The following is an 18,114-nucleotide window of genomic DNA, read 5'->3' as shown; positions in this document are numbered from 1 at the left end:
GAATAGACAAGATCATATTTTAAACTCAAACCTAAACTGTCCCAATAAGAAAAGAAGCACTCATCTTTGTAAGGGTTTAGCATAGAAAAACTAATCATGCACATGCCTATTATTATATTTAGTGCAGAATTTATACAGCAGGTACTCCAGTGAGACCAACAATACATCAGCAACTTTGCACAGAAGCAGAACACCTACAGAGGAAAATAAACCAACCTCCTCCATCAAGGACTGTCCTGCTTCCCCGGAAAGAGAAATTACACTGAAGCCACCTACAGCAGGTGGCAATCATGTTGCTTAGCCATAGCTGTGGTGAAGCCTTCAAATAAAGGACAGCTTGGCACTTAAGATAGTGATGAATTACGCTTCTTCACAACCACCTGAGTATATCCCTAAGCAATACTCCTCTGTGTTATTTCATTAATTTATTTCACATCCTTGCAGGGCAAAACAGTACTTACACTAGATAATGCAACAGCCTGCAGACCTCTTCTCACACGACTCAGTTCTGCCATTCTACTGCATGGGAACACCCACTTGTCAGAGAACAGAAACTACAGATGAGTTAGAGCATAAAGAAGGAAAGGAAATTCTCTCCTGTGAATAAACTTACTTAACATAAGAGAAATATGGCAACACTTTTTCCATTCTTTTTAAATAAACACTCTTGGAATCTCATCTGAATGATCTATGTGATGCTGATTAACACACCCATCTAATGAAGAAAGACTTCAACCATTCTGTCTCTAAATTCACATCTAAGCTCAGTTTTATAGCCTAACACTGGGTATTCCTGCATTCTTATTTTTTAAGCTTATGGAAAAAACTCACAAATTAAGGACCTCGAGAAAAATCTAGTTTGCCACAGAAGACTATGCAAATACTAAAAAAAAGTAAATGTATTTTATAGATTCTTCTCTAGTGACATCTTGCTACCAAGTAATTCCCCTTCTGCTAAAAACCTTAGTTTGGAAAGGGCTGTATGCAAAGGTACTTGTGACATCTGTCCTCCAACTTATGTTTGTATAAAAATGGTAATTTTTTAGCAACAAATACAATTATCTCTTAAAAACCCATGTATTTGTTATTGAGGAAGTTGATACTGCTCCAAAAATAAATGTGTAAAAAAAATGTTATAATTTTTCCTTCAATTACTAACTCTAGGTACCATCAACACATAAAGGTAAGAATAAAAAAAGAAGAAATAAAACCATTATTTCATAAGAAATTTATAGTTTGTGCACAGCTGTTGATTTATATAAGTGGACTTTATACTGCTAGGCAACGTGATTAATATACCAGAAAAGAAAGTAAAAAGTAGGTCAGTGATAGAGGACAATGGTTCTTCAACTCAACTCTCCTCCCTGCCTTCAGCTTGAAGCATAACATTCATTCGTCTTTTGGACCACTAAATAACACTGTAACTAGATGCAGAAGACAAGTATTAGTAGACATTATCCACCTTTGATGTTTACATAAAACTCCCATGATATCTATAGAAATTCCACAGCTGCACAAAACAGAGTAAGGTCCGTGGCAAACACAGCTTTCAGCATTTGCTCTTCAATAAATATCACAAGCGTAAGAGAGACAGAAAATGTTAACATTTTATTTGTTTTAAACATATAAAGGTTATAACTCTCTGAAACAATTCTTTTAGAGCCACCTTGTGGGGAAAATAAGCATTTTAAAACAATACATGTACTCTAATTGCTTCTCTACCAAAAAGATCTGTGTTCAGTATGACATCTTCTAGTACTCTTTTAAAAAAATAAGTGTCTCAGTCACACTGTAAACTTTATACAACATTGTTTAAACCACTGGAACATGAAGGAAGTGTCTTTATGAAAAACCATGTGTTAAAAGATTGGTTCTAGACAGAAAATATATATATCATCAAGTTAAAGACGTTATTTTGCTGAAGAATGCTTTTAGGCCAGATTCCATTCAAAGTCCACCCAGCTGCAGCCCACAAAAAAAGCGCAAAACCTAGAGAAGCTGAGGTTTCTTTCAGAGCTTGCTTGGCCAAATGAGTAAATCAGAAGAAATTATTCAATCTAACTAAAATGGGGTAACAACCCCACAAAATGAATCTATATATAGTAGTAGATTCAGCACTTGAAGCTGAAAAGCTTTTGTTCTTTAACATCCTTAGCGTACTTACCAATGTATTTAAAGTTTTGGTAACCTTCTGCTAGTTCTGAAGGAGTTTACACTAGTTGTTTATAAAGAACTCATTAAAGGACAGTTTTCTGTTTGTGTACACTTAAGTGAAATACAGGTTGGGCAGTCAATATCAGAATAAGTGAAAGTCATGATTCAGGCTTCATCTACCTACAGCAATCAAACATGAGCTGCTGCTAGATATGTGTGTCTTGTCTATGAAGCAAAGTGCTTAAATTTTGTTCCAGAGAACAACAGCACACATGTAGTCCATATATCTTACTATGTTTTAACTTATGCCCTATTAAAATACTTCATTTACATAAAACATTAAATCATATTTCATCACATCTATCCAATACATAATTATCTTCTATTAGTACAAAAGTAAACTGGAGTATCACAGAACACTTTTACAAAGTGCACAATCAAGAGGTGTCACAGAAATATTCACTTTTTGGAGCTGTTACAATCAGTGTATGGTATAGACTAGCAGGCACCTCTGTTAATTTTTGCCTTTTAAATAAAGAAGAAAATTTGACAACAAAAAGGTCCTACGGTACCCAATACCTCTGACAGCTGTAACTAAACAGAACATACTGGCACCCAGACGTATAACCAGACAATTTTGCTAAGGCAAGCACGAGTATGTCAATTTTTAATTTTTCACTTCTACCAAAGTCTTAGTGAAAGAAGGTATACATGTGCGCTTACAGCTTTCCTTCCTCCTTAAAGATGACAATGAGATCTACTTCCTCTTCATCCTCTTCAAACTTTGGAAAGGAGCCCTGATTCAGGGGCACTCGCCTTAATGAGATTTTGGATTTCTTTGAATTTTGGATGTTCTTTATCAGCTACCAGCTGCAGCAATATAGCTTCGCTAGTAGTAACTATAATTCCAGTACGAGAAAGACGCTGAAAGAGAAAAGAGTGGAGAGAGAATAATGTGAGATACTTGCAAATGTGAATGAGTATACCTTTTGTAAAAAAGACCAATGGTATTTTTAACAACATCACCTATTAACAAAAGTCTTGCCAATTCCATTCCAACATTTCTTGGCCGTGCCATTTATAAAGCTAGGATGGAAAGTGACTGTTTTCAGACTTTACTGAGGAAAAAATGCTGCCCTGGATTATAAATAAGGCTTCCTACTTGGCCGTGGTTCTTTCCCCTGTGAGATTTAACACACAGAAGACACATCCCCTTTTATATTAACAACCCTTTCCCCTTGCATGGTCCCAAGGATAGCTTCCTTCACTCTCATGCAGATTGGAAGGTCTGGGAAAAAAAAATAGTGAGGGCCAAGACAAAGGTGTTAATCAAGAAACTTAATTGTAACAACTTCTCTTTCAACGCTTGTTATGCAATAGTACTTTGGCCTAAACAGCACACTAGTACTAATAATCTCAGGAGATAGCGAAAAGCTCTTCTACAGACCTTATAAATCACACACTGGCACAAGAGCAGCTCCTTTGAACGAACATCTCATTACAGCCTCTGTAACTCTCGAGTTAGTTTTCACAGTCTATAGAATAAAAAGCATCACTGCATAGAAAGCAAAACTGAAAGATGTCTGCTAGATCTTGCAAGTGTGCAACTAAGCAGAACAATGCTTCATTTAGCCCAAGCCACAGGACCTATTGCAAAGCTTCTGGACTTTTAAAACTGTGGTTGTTGCCTATGTAGCAAAGTTATCTTAAGTAAAGGCTGACCACCCCCTGCACCCCCATCAGCTTCCCAGCAATGGTACAGATGCTTTGGCAGTAAAACTCTTCATGGATCCAGCCTTCTCTCCATCATTCTCTGCTCAGCTGCATGCTCCACCAAATCTAACAGGGTCCTGAATGAGCCAAGGGCAGGCAAGAGTCAGAAAATACAGATATGTATGCCTTCAGACAGGTTTCAATAGTAATTACTAAAGAAAAGAGAAGCTCTCAATTTTCTAGGGCAGACATAGATCACCCTAGTTATTCAATTAGAAAGCAATTAATGGGGGAAAGTTACTAATTTTAGGGGACCTGTAAATATATGTAACTACAGTCTATATAATGATAAACTAACTAGGCTAGGTTTACTCAAGATATTGCTTCCTGTTTGCAATAACGGCAAGTCCTGCAATATTCTCAAGTTGAAACAAAGCAGATAGCTTCCCCAGCTCTCCTGTTCTGTACAATGACATGCTTGTTTAAACCACATACACATACAAAAACCAGGAAAACCAAAATGAAGTATTATGGCAATGTTTTCAAGATGTACTTCTCCAGGAATACAAAGGGTTTGCTTTTAACTGGTATGGATGAGAGAAAAAACAGACTGTTAAAGAACTTTGCCTTCTGAGAAATGTTGACTGAAAAAAGAGAATGTCTTCTCTTTACAAACAAAACATATCACATCTCAAAGAGGCTGGCATTGGCTTATACTCTTACTAAGTGGAACTTACACAGTTTTGAGATTAGTAGGAATAAGAGATGCATGTGCTAAGCATACTGGATTACCTTCAAAGAAAGAAAAAGTTTTCTTAGAACATAGTCTTTCAGACAAAGGAAAGCAGCAAGCGTGTGTTGTATCCACACTGCAGGAACAAGTAAACAGATGCAGAACAGAAAAGAAATCCAGCAGGAACAGACTAAGCTTGCTCAATCCGAGACCAAGCAGTGACACAAGATATCTTCATCAGATAACAGCCACAACCTCGGCCAGTTGAGTTGAATTATTTCACTAATAGAAATTCTGAGGTTTTTTGGTTTCTGGGGTTTTTTTGGTAGCAAGGTTTTGCCTGCTGTCATTTTTAAGTGCACAACAGAAGTGGAGACAATAACTCTTTAGGGTCATCAGGCAGACATGAAAGCTTTGGCTATCAATTAATTCAAACTGCACTTCCTAGTATACCTGGTCAGGTATTTGCATGTTCGTCACCAGCACCATCACATGGTACTGAGGGTAAATGCAGAGAACTGAATGGTGGGGTGGGACCAAATAGGATTTGAGGTTGCTGAGGAAGCTGGTTGTTATCAAGGTCAAAGGTCACTCTATTATCCTTAAAGGTCACTGTGAACAGAGGAGGGCTGTGTTACTGGGAAAAGATAAATGTTACACCCATCTTCCCAGAAAGGTAAGGAGAAGGATCCAGGGAACCCAGATCAATGAACCTCACCTCAGCTCACCAGGTATGTCTCTTGTGCAAACTTGCTCCAATGTCAGATTCACTAACTAAAAGAGTGTGACTAGGAACTGTCAGCTGTACAGTGAGACCAAAGCAGAATTACCCAAAGCTTTGGTATTTTATGAACTTCCCTAAGAAATGTATTGCAATAGTCAGTCAGGATTACTGACATGCCCAGTACATATGTCCCTTTCTTCTAGTGTCCTCCTCCCAGGTATGGTCATTCTAGCCCACAGCCCTCAGTAGCATTTTTAAGAGGCTCTACAGCACAAGAAGATGACAATGTTGTCACGTGCAGCCACAGAGGATGAGGACTTACTGCCATATAACTGGCTGGCTCATCACAGCAAGCCAGCAAATGTTCCCCAAATCTCATTTTAATGACTACTTAGGGGATCACAAAAATATTTTCTTTGTGCTTGGTGAGAAAACACTGCAAAGATATACTAAAAACCTAAATACCTAAAACTGACCAATTTGCCTGGATTACAGCTTTTGCAACCAGCCACGCCCTTTAAGATGATAGAAACCTTTTCAACTAGAAAGAAAAGCAAAGTTAGCTAGTCACTGCTTTAACCTCTATTACACTGAACTAACTTCTATGCTTGCAGACACAGTGTAAGTGATAAGCAAATGTACAAAGACCTACGCAATAAGGCAAACATTTCAGTTTTTCTATATATGTTTTTTCTGCTACTGCTGCTGCACCCCATTGACTTGGGAAGTCCATGATTTCAGTCATTCCTACACTCCGTGTGCGTCACTATGCTTTACGTGACAGATGACATTAAGCTTCCACTTAATCAAAGTCACAGGTTTCATCAAATGCTATATGCTGGTGATTTCTCTTTAGCCTTTAATTCTCTTATTCATGAGAAACAGAATAAATTAAAAGTCCTCTCCAAATCTATGAAAAAAGTATAAAATGCTGTAGTTGTTATCAATTTCCAAACAATTGTTAGGGCCTGAGGCAAAAATTGCAGTGCTTTATGTATATATGTTTTTGATTTCCAACAGTGATGCCTATAGGCAAGTTAAGAGTACGCTATCAAAAAATTGTTTGTATGAATTTGCTACCATGTAGCTGTTACATGCTTTTAAATCTTCTTGCTACATTTATCTTCACTTTCTCAACATTCAGTTAGACTAAGCTCCTAGAAGGGGGGAAAAAAAAGTCTTTACGATAATCACAGTCTTGAGATTAAGCTTTAATTTGCACTGATGAGGAAGAGCAGAGGGAGGGACAGACATACAAGAAAGAGCTTTGGCCAGGATCATTTACTATATTCCATTGCATTTCAAGGAATTTCAATAGCAGAACAAATACTGTTTGGAACAACAAAACCAAAAGCTCTGTAGCACTTTTACTCTGCTGTACAGATAACATAAGAAAATATCCCAAAATGCTAATGGCTATACAGAGTACCCTAGATTGCATGAAACAATCACTATTAAAATCCAAGTGTCCCTAACTGGGTTCCACGTACTAAACCACACTTTAGGGAAGAAAAATAAGGCAGTAATCCTTCTCCATCCTGGAAGCTATTCTGAGAATCAGCACATTCACCTCTTCTCAAGTTTACATTTATGCACTGCTTACTGTCCTTAGAAATTCCTTATTAGCTTACAATAAGCAGGGAAATTAACATACAGACCCAAGGTGGAGAAAGTCTTCACTAAGAAACTTACCTCAAGAGCAAACATTCTGTCCATCATACTTCTTGATGAGGTGGCATCAGCTACGATATGAACTTCCAGACCTCTGCCAATTAATTCCAATGCTGTTTGCTGGATGCAGACATGAGTCTACAGGGGAGAAATCAAAGGCAAAAAACCCACCAACAAACCATTATTATAAAACATGAGTAGCACAATGCCAAATTAGAGTACATTATTAAGTAGGGTTCAAACATGTATTTTCTATCCCTGACATTACTAGGGAACTCAATGTGGGTTTTAAATGCCTATCAAGCTTGAGACAAGAGCCTGTAGTTTACAAATATCTCATTTCAAATTTTATTATGAGATAATATCAAAGACAAATAACACAAGAATAATCTGTAGAGGATATCTGAGCTCTAAGCAATATAAATCGACTGGTTTTTTAACTACAGAAAACAATACTTAATACTGTTGTGGGCCAACAGACACTACCATAGAACAGTACAGGAATGGCAAGGCACATACTTCCACTCCAAACAGGACAACGCTGCGGACTCCAGGGATCTCTGCTAATGCTGCTTCAACTTCTGGCAACACCATTGAAAATTTTGTTTTGGGAAGCACAAGTTTAGCTCCTGTTAAATCAATTTCTTGCACAGTGCTGCCAAGACCTTTGGGATACTGTTCAGTTACAATAACTGGAATTCCTAAGAGCCGTGCACCTTGGAGCTGCAAAAGGGCGGGGAGGAAAGCATACAAGAACAGAAATTATTAAAGAATGATAACAGCAAAGACATTGTTATTACCTGAAACTGAATAACCAGTAAACTGGCTGTGCATGAAATAATAATTTACATGTGTGATCAAAACTCACTACAAGAAAAAAAAAGCAAAAGCCATACCAGTCGTTGGCCCACGCTGATGATATCACCAAAATACTTGATGGCAGGCCGGAATCGCTCTTGCATATCACAGCAGAAAAACACAGTGCTTGAGGGTGTCAGGTTGCCCAAAGTAGTCATCTGAAAAACAAAATAAAGATAATGTTTTCTGTGGCAGTGAACACCCTTTCAGAAAAGCAGCAGAATGAGAAAGAGTGCAACACCTCTGCCAGGTAACAGGTTTATGTTACTTTAAGTCAAAATAGGAGAGAGGTTTCTCAAACCTGATTTTGGAATGCTTCTAAATTCAAGTGAATGAGCAGTATAGTACACTTACCAATAGGTAATCAAGACTCTATTAGGTGGGAGACCCAAGTCAATGTAAATGTACATAGAAACTTCTGAACCCTGAAGGGAAGCAGAGGCGCATACTGCCTAAAGTACTGTTTAAAAAAAAAACAAACCGCCCAACAAAATAATTACATTTCTCAAATACATTTTTAAATCCACAACTCTTAGAATGGACATAAAATCAGGATAAATTAAAAGTTAAAAGTCAGACTTCCACTTGATTTCAATATTTTATATACACATATTTTCAATAGTTTCATTGTGTAGTCAGTTTGTTTTGTCTATGACATCTTTTAGCATAAGTCTGATGAAAGTCCAAAGGCTAAAACAAAAGCAGAGAAGCTTGTCAGTACTATGACCAGAAACTGAACTGAATACATTTTAATGATAAAAATAATCTTCCAGAGTTTCCCTTGTACGGACCACCAATGGGGTAGGAGGGAGGGTTAGAAAAAAGAAATCAAAGATTGCATTTTCTCAGACTTTGAAAGAGTGTTTTGTATTTGTATGAAATTACTTGCACTACCTGCAGAAGCAAAGGATAAGGCTTCAGCTGGAGGCTACAGGGAAGAAAGCAACTACATACTATCATTTAGTTCTAAGGCAACTCAAAAGAAATTACATCCTTTCAGGAGCTTTTAATCGAATTGAATAAACTGCTTCTGGGAAGTAGCCATTAATTGTATATATTTCATTTTCTGCAAACTGAGGTTGTGATGTTTTAAACTGAAACAAAATTACAGCATCTGTAAAACAGTATATTTTGGAAGAGCAGTGATGTATTTGGTTTATGCGGCAAGGTTTTGGTAGTGCGGGGAGGCTGCAGGGGTGGCTTTTGTGAGAAGATGCCAGAAGCTGCCCCATGTCAGACCTGCAGCCTGTAGAAGAGTGTAAGGAGGAAGGAGTGGCAGAGACAATGTGTGATGAACTGATCACAATCCCCTATTCCCCGTCCCTCTGCAAGGCTTGCAGGGAGGAGGTAGAGAGGTTGGAAGTGAAGCTGAGCGTGGAAAAGAAGGGAAGGGTGGGCGGAAGGTGTGTTTACATTTGTTCTTATTTCTCATTATTCTACTCTGTTATTGATGGGCAATAAATTAAATTCATTTCCCCAAGTCTAGTCTGTGATGGTAATCAGTAAGTGATCTCCCTGACCTTACCTTGACCCACAAACTTTTTGTCAGGAGAACCCCTGTCCTGTTGAGGATGGGGAGTGACGGAGCAGCTTGGTGGGCACCTGGTGGCCAGACAAGCTCAACTTGCCACACAAGAACTGGGAACCCTTAAATATTAGTCCCAAATCTTTCATTGATTCACCATTATCTCCTGAGTAAAACACTTTTGATCTCAGTTTCCAAGGCTAAAAAAGTACAGTATTGGCCAGGCTGAACCGTACAGAATGGCCTGTTCGTACCGTTGTGAAAATGACTTGTGCCTTACAATTGTAAATGCTAAATTCCCACACCTCTCAGATTCAGTACACCACTACTGCCAAAACAGCAAACGTTCCTAACCGTAGTTCTTCCAGTCCTTGAGGGCAAAACGGCCATACTGTTAATACAAGCAGTTACACAGGCAAATGCAGTAACGACCACAAAGCAGATTAACACTGGACCCACTGATGCCAGCAGAACACAGAAGAGCATCACAACAGGCAACAGGAAAATCTTTTTCACTAGGAAGGTACAGCTGCACAGAAACAGGTTACCATGGGTGGTGGGATCTCCACCCTTGGCGTTTTTCAGCATTCAGCAAAAGCAATAGCTGATTTGATCAAGAATTGGATTTGCATAGGAGTTACAGAAGGCAGCCTCCAGACAGCTCTCCCAAACAACACTCCTGAGATTCTACACCATGTAATACATGAGATCTGGGACCAAGAATGCTTGAAAATAAAATTAAATATTGAATAACAGCCTTGTTCTTGAACACCATCCATCTACGTGCTTGAACAATGTAGAACAATGCAATACTTCCCCAGTTGGTGGGAAGTATTAATGTGCAATTCAACACCACAGTGAGCACCTACCGTGAGCCATTCTAACTCTCACACTTACTACCATCAGAGCAGTCAATCATGACATTTAACTTTCCCACTGCTCAGCAGCAAAAACAGAGTAATTGGAATAGGCAATATTTATAAGTGTGCTTCCCACTCAGAAAACATGTCATTTTGTCTTGGCGTTTATATGACAATCAAAGACCATTATTTTCTTCTATAAATCATTCCACCACTTTAATTTCTTTAAGATCATTTTGAACTACTGCAAATCATCATGGATTGCAGAATGATTTACTTGGAGTTAGTCTACTGCCTTAGTATACACATTCCTATGGCAAGGCAGTGGATGGCACTAGCATCCTTAGCAGAGGAACAACTATGAATAGACTAGCAAGGCCTTCAAGCAGCTTCCTAGTCTGCCTCTACAAAAGGATCAATCAAATGCAAATATTCTTCAGAGATACCTACCTGGTCTGACCCCACAGCAATACACAATTTACAGAGCTCCTATACAATCCATCCCACAGCTCTGTCATCTTTATCTTGCTGTGTCTTCTCAACCACAGCTCCTTTGTTTCCATTTAAGAGCTTATTTCCAGTTCTGTCCATGGTGGATTCGAAACACAAGAGCATTACTATGCCCCTTCTTGTGCATAACCATGCACTAACAGCTATTACCATGCCTCAAAACTCAGATCCAGTCTCCCTTTACTGTTTCCCCTCCCCTCCCTTATTCTAAAGCATACCTAATACTTTCAATAAATAATTTTCATTGCCCTCCTTGGGATGCTTTTCACATTGCAGTGCACAGTGAGGCACCCAGTACTACTATAACAGTAGTATTTCTCTGCCCGTAATACTTCTCAGCACTCAGCACCTCAGAGGAGATCAGTCAATTCACAGCCCTTGCAGGCCCTGTTCAATTTGTACTTTTCAGTAGACTAAATTGCTCTCTTCATAACTGATAATACTTAGACTCCTGAGGTGCATTTTAACCTTAAAATCATCCCTTGAACTCTCCCTCATCTTTTATTTGCTTAGTTGATTACTTCTGTGTTAGCATAGGAATTATTTCTATCTTTGTTGTTTCCATTTTGAACTACATCTTATTTCACCTTGTTTCTCCATCCTGTCATGAAAAGCCTGGATTCTGCTCTCTCAGATGTTTACAGCTCCTCCCAGCTTGGCACCTTTTGCAAAAAGAGTATTTGCCCTAAGTTTCGGCAATGACAGGGATGATGGAATATTTACAAACAGTGGATACAGAACAGATCTTATAGAGCCCAATTCCGTATTATTGATTTGACAGCTAAGCACTGAAGAAACTGACTGCCTTTCCAGCAAGGGAGCATCCTCTTTAGATACTTTCACTGAATCCATAATCCCATGTGTTTATGACAAACATCACAGGGAGCTGCTTTCCTCTATTACCAAGTTAGTTTAATATGATTTAATTTATGCCTTCAGTTTAACACCAGTGGCACTCAAAAATAAACTTGGGTCAACTATATATTTGCTAAATAAAAGTTTTTACAAAATCTAACACAAATAGTTCCTCTGTTGATTTTCATATTTATTTCTGATTAACTTCCAGTCTGAATTGAACCATGCAACATGTGGCAGAACAAGAAGAAACCTGAAGAAATAGATGGTGAGATGAAAAAAATTAACACCTGCTGGTGTTACATGGAGTAGCAGATGTGGGAAGGACAGAGCACTGCAGAATTTGAAACTAAGTTTCATGAACAGTAGCTAATGCAGTCCATAAATAAATTCACAGAAGTATCTACTAAGTATAAAGGAAAAGTATAAAGGAAAGTTTCCATTTACTGGTTCTTCAATGTGCCACGTAAACCCTACCACTCACTTGCTCTCAAGGCCATTCTCCCCTTCCACAGCCACTCTGCATCTGGTACATGGGACACCTCCACCTCACACATCCTGACAGTGAAAACCATGACCATCCACATCATACCAGTGAGCTGGTGTGGGGGCAAACCTACACCCAAACATCCATCAAACCCTGGGCCAGCATGCCAGCACCTGTTTGCTTTCATTCTGAGGAGAGGCAGGCTGGGCCTGCATGCAGCCACATGGTACCTGTCCGAAACCACCACAAAGATACATCTACTCAGCCAGTATGTTTTTAAACAACCTAAATTTAAAAGCAAAAAACAAAACCCCAAAATCCCAAATCAAGCCCAACTAAAGTTCACACACACAGTATATAAACTTTTCCATTTGTTTTGCTTCACCCCTCTGAGTTAGTCAACAGGACTTTCTTCCCTCCAGCTGGAAGTTATCCACAGCACAACCAGAATAGGTACATCAGATGGACACGTAACCTGATGCAAATCTTTTACCCAGCTAGAGAAGTCATCTCTAGGACCTTGTCCAGACCAGGATTTAAAGGTATGCTGTCACGACTTACATACAGCTTTAAATCCTACTCTAGAAAAGGCCTAGGTGGGAAAGGACAGATGTTTTTTCACATCTATTTCACCTCCGCTGATTGTTATTAATCATACAAAATGTGACTGATGAACTACTGTAATTACAGAATCAGCTCTACAAAAATACTCAAGCATACTGGCTCTTTATCTGTACTTTCCCTGGTCAAACTCCAGAAAACCATTACACATACAAAATGCAATTTTCCCCCAGTATTTGTAATGAACAAGAAAATGGAAGAAGAGAAATAATCCCATGTGACATCATTCATAAATCTCTTGCCAAGGTTACCCACTAAAAGGGCAGAGTGGAGGACCTTGCAGCATTTGTATTTCAAGGATGTCATAAAAAGACAACAAAGAAAAGAAGCTATCACATTTTCTTCTCTTTTATTTCTAAAAGGAAATCTGTAGGATTCGGTTTCACTTTGCTGCTTAACTTTCAAAGAAAAAAAAAATGAAGAAATTCAGTTTCATGTTTTTCAAGGGAAAAACAGGTTACAAGTGTTTCAACTTAGCAGTATAAATATTTATTTTATGCTAAGCCAAAGTGCAGTCTTTCATGTACAATTCACCATTTAAAAAGGACAGATTTAGTTAGATAAACACATGATGTTCATATAATTAAGACAGTACAAAATACTTTAATCAAAATCCAAAATTAGCAAAATGTTTGCTGCAGAGTAAAGATGCACAAACAAGGAGTCCGGATATGAAGAAACCTCTTCCAATATTTTCAGTCCTTTTTTTCCCTTCTTTAAGGTTCCAAATGCTGCTTTTAAAACAAATGTATTTATTTAGAAACATTATATATAATTGTAGCACTAATGTATCAGAATTTCTAACTGCACCTTTAAAAAAAAAAAAAAAAAAAAGCAAACAAATCCCCTTACCGACTGCAATTTATGCTTTGACTTTTTCTGGTCTTCAGAAAATGGACTTAGGCTCCATAGAGTTAATCTTAACTTGTGCTTCCAAAGCATCTGAATGTAGCAATTAGATACGTGCAAAAAGAGTGAAAATCTGTGTATAAATAGTTCTATTTTATTTACCTTATATTTCAGCAACAATTATCATTCTGCAAGCAGCTTTCTGCAAGCAGAATACATCTGAGATGTCAAAGTGTCTTTTAAAAAAACACCCTGAAGTAGAGGTGCTTTATGCAATGATTTCAATAATAATTTTACCCTTTTACCTCTAGCATCATAAGGTTACAAGTTTGTAAACACAGAGCACAAGTACTGCTGAAGAGAAGTCACCTTGAAGTTATAACACTGACTGTGAAATAGCTGCTCTCAGGCATATATTCGAATGCTGCCCAAACTCCTCTATTACAAGGCTGTAATGAGTATAGCTGTCTTGTCTTCCAATACCTCCCAAGTGCTTACTGCTTCTCTCCCCCAAAGACAGCTACAGCAGTTAGAGCAAAACACAGTAGCTCTAATAGCCCTATTTAACTGCATTTAGAGTTAAAAGAGGTTAAAGTGGCCCTGCATTCCCCTGCCCCAACTAGAAATATTTAAAACACTTAAAACCCATGAAAAGCAGATGGCTCCATTCTGCTAACAGTCAGTCCCTCAAGATGTAAGCAAATGCCCTGCTCATCTGTTGGGAGAGGCCAAAGGAAAAATCCCTCCTCACCGCAAGTGTGTGGTTGAGGTGTTCCAAGAGTGACAGCCAGGCTGAACATCAGGGTTTACTGCATCCACCAGCCTGCCTAACACTGGGTGGCCATTACAAGTTAAAGTGGCTGTTTTGCTCCAGGTCAGCTAAACCAATCAAATGTACATATATGAGCACATTACAAAGGCACAACTATGACTGGAGAGCAAATGTCCCTGTACAGATCAAGCCCTGAACTGGGCCTTGTGGAGTGGCTTTCTAAGGGCAACATACAGTGATTCCTCCATGAGAGTACTGTCCCTCTCAAGTGCAGGGACAGGAAACTGAAACAGCCCAGTCAAACACCATTTGGTGCTGACATTTCTTGAGCCACTGCAACAAAAGGCATCCTTCCATGACAGGTCTGCACAGGAATCAAGATGGGAGGATATGGTTCCAGAGCTAATGGGCGCTACCATCCTAGGGGTTAAAATACCATCCATAACTAAGCGCATACATATATTTTATAAAGCACACACATAAAAATAGTGAACTTATTGTCTAGGGATGTGGATGCTAGTATCTGTGAATCTTAATTTTAAACCAAATATGTTTCCAAATATGCAAGTCTAATCACCTCAGTGAGCAAAGGTTGTCCCTCTTGAAAGACACGTTCAGAATGGTATTTCAACCGACTATGCTGCATGCAGAGTTGACAAACCTATGTCAGGTGTAACTGCAGATAAAACATCAGCAGTGGGGGGGTGTGGGAGGGTGGGGAAAGGCACACAACAGTGGTAGTGCATAAATCAACATATAGAAAGAAAGTATAATCTTCCCATCAGTAAATCCTAAAGGTCTTAAAAAGTGCAGCTGTGACTGTATCAGACCAAACATTCCCCAAACGAATGATCTCAGAGCACCTGCCGGTGGCTTAAGGCAAGCTGACTGACATTATTGTGATGTCTCCAGCACATTCTCAGCTGCTGAAGTACATCAAGGAGGCAACTAAAATAATAAACAAGTACCATCCTTTTCATATCAACAGTTGCTATTGTCACAGAATTGCAACAGTATAGGTGAAAGCAGCTAATCAATTAGGCAATTAATGCATTAAATATTGGTTCATTCCGAATCCCTGCAGTCAAAGCTGCATAGTGCATCTGCACCCCGAGAATGACGTATCCTTCCATGTCTCAACACTGACCTTTCACACCGAGATGTACATCCTGCTACCAACGCTTGGGCTGATTTATAGTTTCAGTGCAGAAGTCATCTGCAAGAGAGTCTTTGCAGAGCAGTGATCTGCACGCACAGATAAGAAGCAAAATTCTGACCTGCACCACTGTTACACACCCAGATTACACAAATTCTGTTTTTAAAATCCTTGCTTGAATTATTTGCAAGTTGGAGGGGCTGCCCTTTCCAGTTTCTCTGGATGGGCCCCCACCCATTCTGTTTCCAACGCACAAAGGAGAAAGGTTGCAAACTGAATACAATGATGACAAATGACGAAGTTAATAATAAATGACACAGTAAGTTATTAAACTAGTTTGGTCGTCTTAACCACTCTTTCCATACATAGGGTTATGGAAGGGACAAAAGACTCCAAAGGCATCCTTGACGTACAGTCTAAAGGAACAGGCCACCTTGAGAGTTTATGGGTTCAAGAGACTACAATTAAGCAGGGTTCCAGCAGAAGACAAGCAATATTTCATTTTTTATGACATGACTTTTTCAACTTGTTAGTAATGTTGGCTCTACAAACTAAAATTTCTTAGTTATAAATTAAGAAGTATGTTCTGAATTAAAGCAATAAATGTGTTTTGTTTTGTCGGGGTATTTTTTAAGTTAATTTCTTTGATGCTGGAGAACGAAAAAAGCAATTTTGGTTCAAGTGGAACTATTACAGTACGACTAGCACAAACCTCCAGTGTGCACAAAGATATCTTAGTATGAAACACACGTACTGTACTTGTCTGGCAGTCTGGCTTCCTGGTTTACAGCCACAAAACTAGTGAGTTAGGAATCTGTAAATCAGAAAGCTTTTTGGGGCAAGAAGGGATACAGAAATCGCAGGGACCTACAAGCCATGAGACCTAGCTCTGGCAGAGCCCTCTTTACCGGCACCCTCTGAGTTCCCACTTAGCGGCATCACCTCCGGGTAAGGCCGGGTAGCACCAGCCGCCTGTTTTAAAGGAGAAGTTATTATGTCAGCCACCAGGCGATTTTCCCATTCACGGGCCAAGTGAAGGCAAAGCCCGGTTACCAAACGCACGTGGCGCGGAGCGCGGCTGCCTCCCCGCCTCAGTGAAACAAGTTTCCACGGAGAAATCAGTCAGCGTGGGCTTGCGGGGCGCTGTCCACGGCGCCAGCCCGCTCCGGACCACCCGGCCGCCGCCAAGAACCCAGCTCGCTGCCGCTTCTCCCCGGCAGGGTACGGGGGAGGCCGGGCAGCCGCTGCCGGCAGCGGGACGGGGCTGCCTGCCCGCCCACCCCCACCCCTGTGGCGGCCAGCGCTGCCCCGCCGTCGGGTCTCACCTGTATCTGCAGCGGCACCAGGCGCACCTTGCAGCGCTCGCTGACCAGGAAGCCCTTGGGCAGGTCTATGTACTGGCTCCACTCCTCGGCGAAGAGCTGCACCACGAACTTGCGGTGCATGTCTATCTGGTCCCCGTAGAGACTGAGGAACTTCTGGATCAGCAGCTCGTAGCCGGCGCCGTGGGGCACGCTGGAGGGCCGCGCGAAGACGGAGAAGCAGAAGAGGACGGGCACCGAGCCGCCGCCCGCTGGCGAGCAGCCCCCGCCGCCCGGAGCAGCGGCGCCCGCCGCCTCCGCCGCCGCCATCTTCAGGGGCAGCCGCGCCGAGCCGATCCCAGCCCTGCCAGCTCGCTGCGGCCCGCGCCGCCACTCCTCCTCCTGCCGCCTCCTCCCCCAAGCCGGGCGGGCGGCGCCGGCGGCCCCCAATCCCCGATACGTCTGCTCCTGCTCCTCCTCCTCCTCGCCATGGGGCCCGGCCCTGCCCCGCGAGCCCTCGGGGGCGCGTGCGCTGCCGAGGCGATTCCGTCGGGCAGGCTCTCCCGCCGCCGCCGCTCCTCCTCGGAGGGCGGGTGCCTCCCCTCTAGCGGGCGGCCGGAGGAGCAGCCCTCACCCAAACGCCTGCCCTCGTCTGGGCCGACGGGGAGAGCCCGGGTCCCCCGGGGAGGGGCAGGCGGCGGGAGGCTAAGGGCACCTCCCGCTGCGGCGGCCCCGTCGTGGCCTCGGCACGGCGGGCAGGCAGCTCGTCCCTCGCCGGCGCGCACCCCGCTGCGGTGAAGCGGTGGGGGCGCAGGGGACCGGGAGCGCGGCGCGCCGTCGGGCGGTGGCGGCGGCGGGGAGCGGCGCGCCGAGCGGTGCGGCTGGCGAGGGAGGGAGGGCTGCCGGGCTCCGTGGCGGGGACGGGCGCGGCCGCGACCCGCGGAACTGAGGAGGGACCTGTTGATAGAGGCTGGAAAATGCCCGCTTTCTTTCAGGCATGATCCAGCCTGATCCTAGATCTAGATGGGGATCGGTTGTTCGCTCTCCCGGTACGGAAACCGGTTGTTGAGTGTAACACGAGGCTTTCTTCAGAAATGTTAGTTTCTGAACAGCGGGAGGTACACGGGCTGCTGCACGGTGAGGCTCTGAACCTTCTATTGCATCCACAGATGAGACGCGAGCAGGATGCAATGCATCCCCGCATTTTATCCTTTCCAGCTTGGCATTCTTCACAAAATTTCCTGATTCATTAACTTTTTTTTTTTTTTTCCAGAAGTGACTGGCAGCTGGAAGTGGTGCCCATGTTTTTGCCGTAATTACCAGAT

General features: G+C 41.6%; 1 protein-coding gene across 1 annotated transcript; it reads right to left on the bottom strand.

Moving 5' to 3' along the window:
• Positions 1-1,589: 1,589 nt before the first annotated feature.
• On the bottom strand, positions 1,590-17,261 carry ISOC1 (isochorismatase domain containing 1). The gene is made up of 5 exons (XM_074856585.1): positions 16,814-17,261; positions 7,892-8,011; positions 7,515-7,718; positions 7,017-7,133; positions 1,590-3,078 (listed from the first exon to the last, which is right to left on the bottom strand). Exons 1-5 carry the CDS (start codon positions 17,117-17,119, stop codon positions 2,932-2,934), a joined length of 894 nt encoding a protein of 297 aa, XP_074712686.1. The 5' UTR covers positions 17,120-17,261; the 3' UTR covers positions 1,590-2,931.
• Between the last annotated feature and the right edge of the window lie 853 nt (positions 17,262-18,114).

The sequence above is a fragment of the Strix uralensis genome, chromosome Z (assembly GCF_047716275.1).
Source record: "Strix uralensis isolate ZFMK-TIS-50842 chromosome Z, bStrUra1, whole genome shotgun sequence".
In the NCBI taxonomy this organism is placed as follows: domain Eukaryota; kingdom Metazoa; phylum Chordata; class Aves; order Strigiformes; family Strigidae; genus Strix; species Strix uralensis.
Note: the sequence above shows the minus strand (reverse complement) of the source record. Positions and strands in the feature narration are given on the sequence as shown.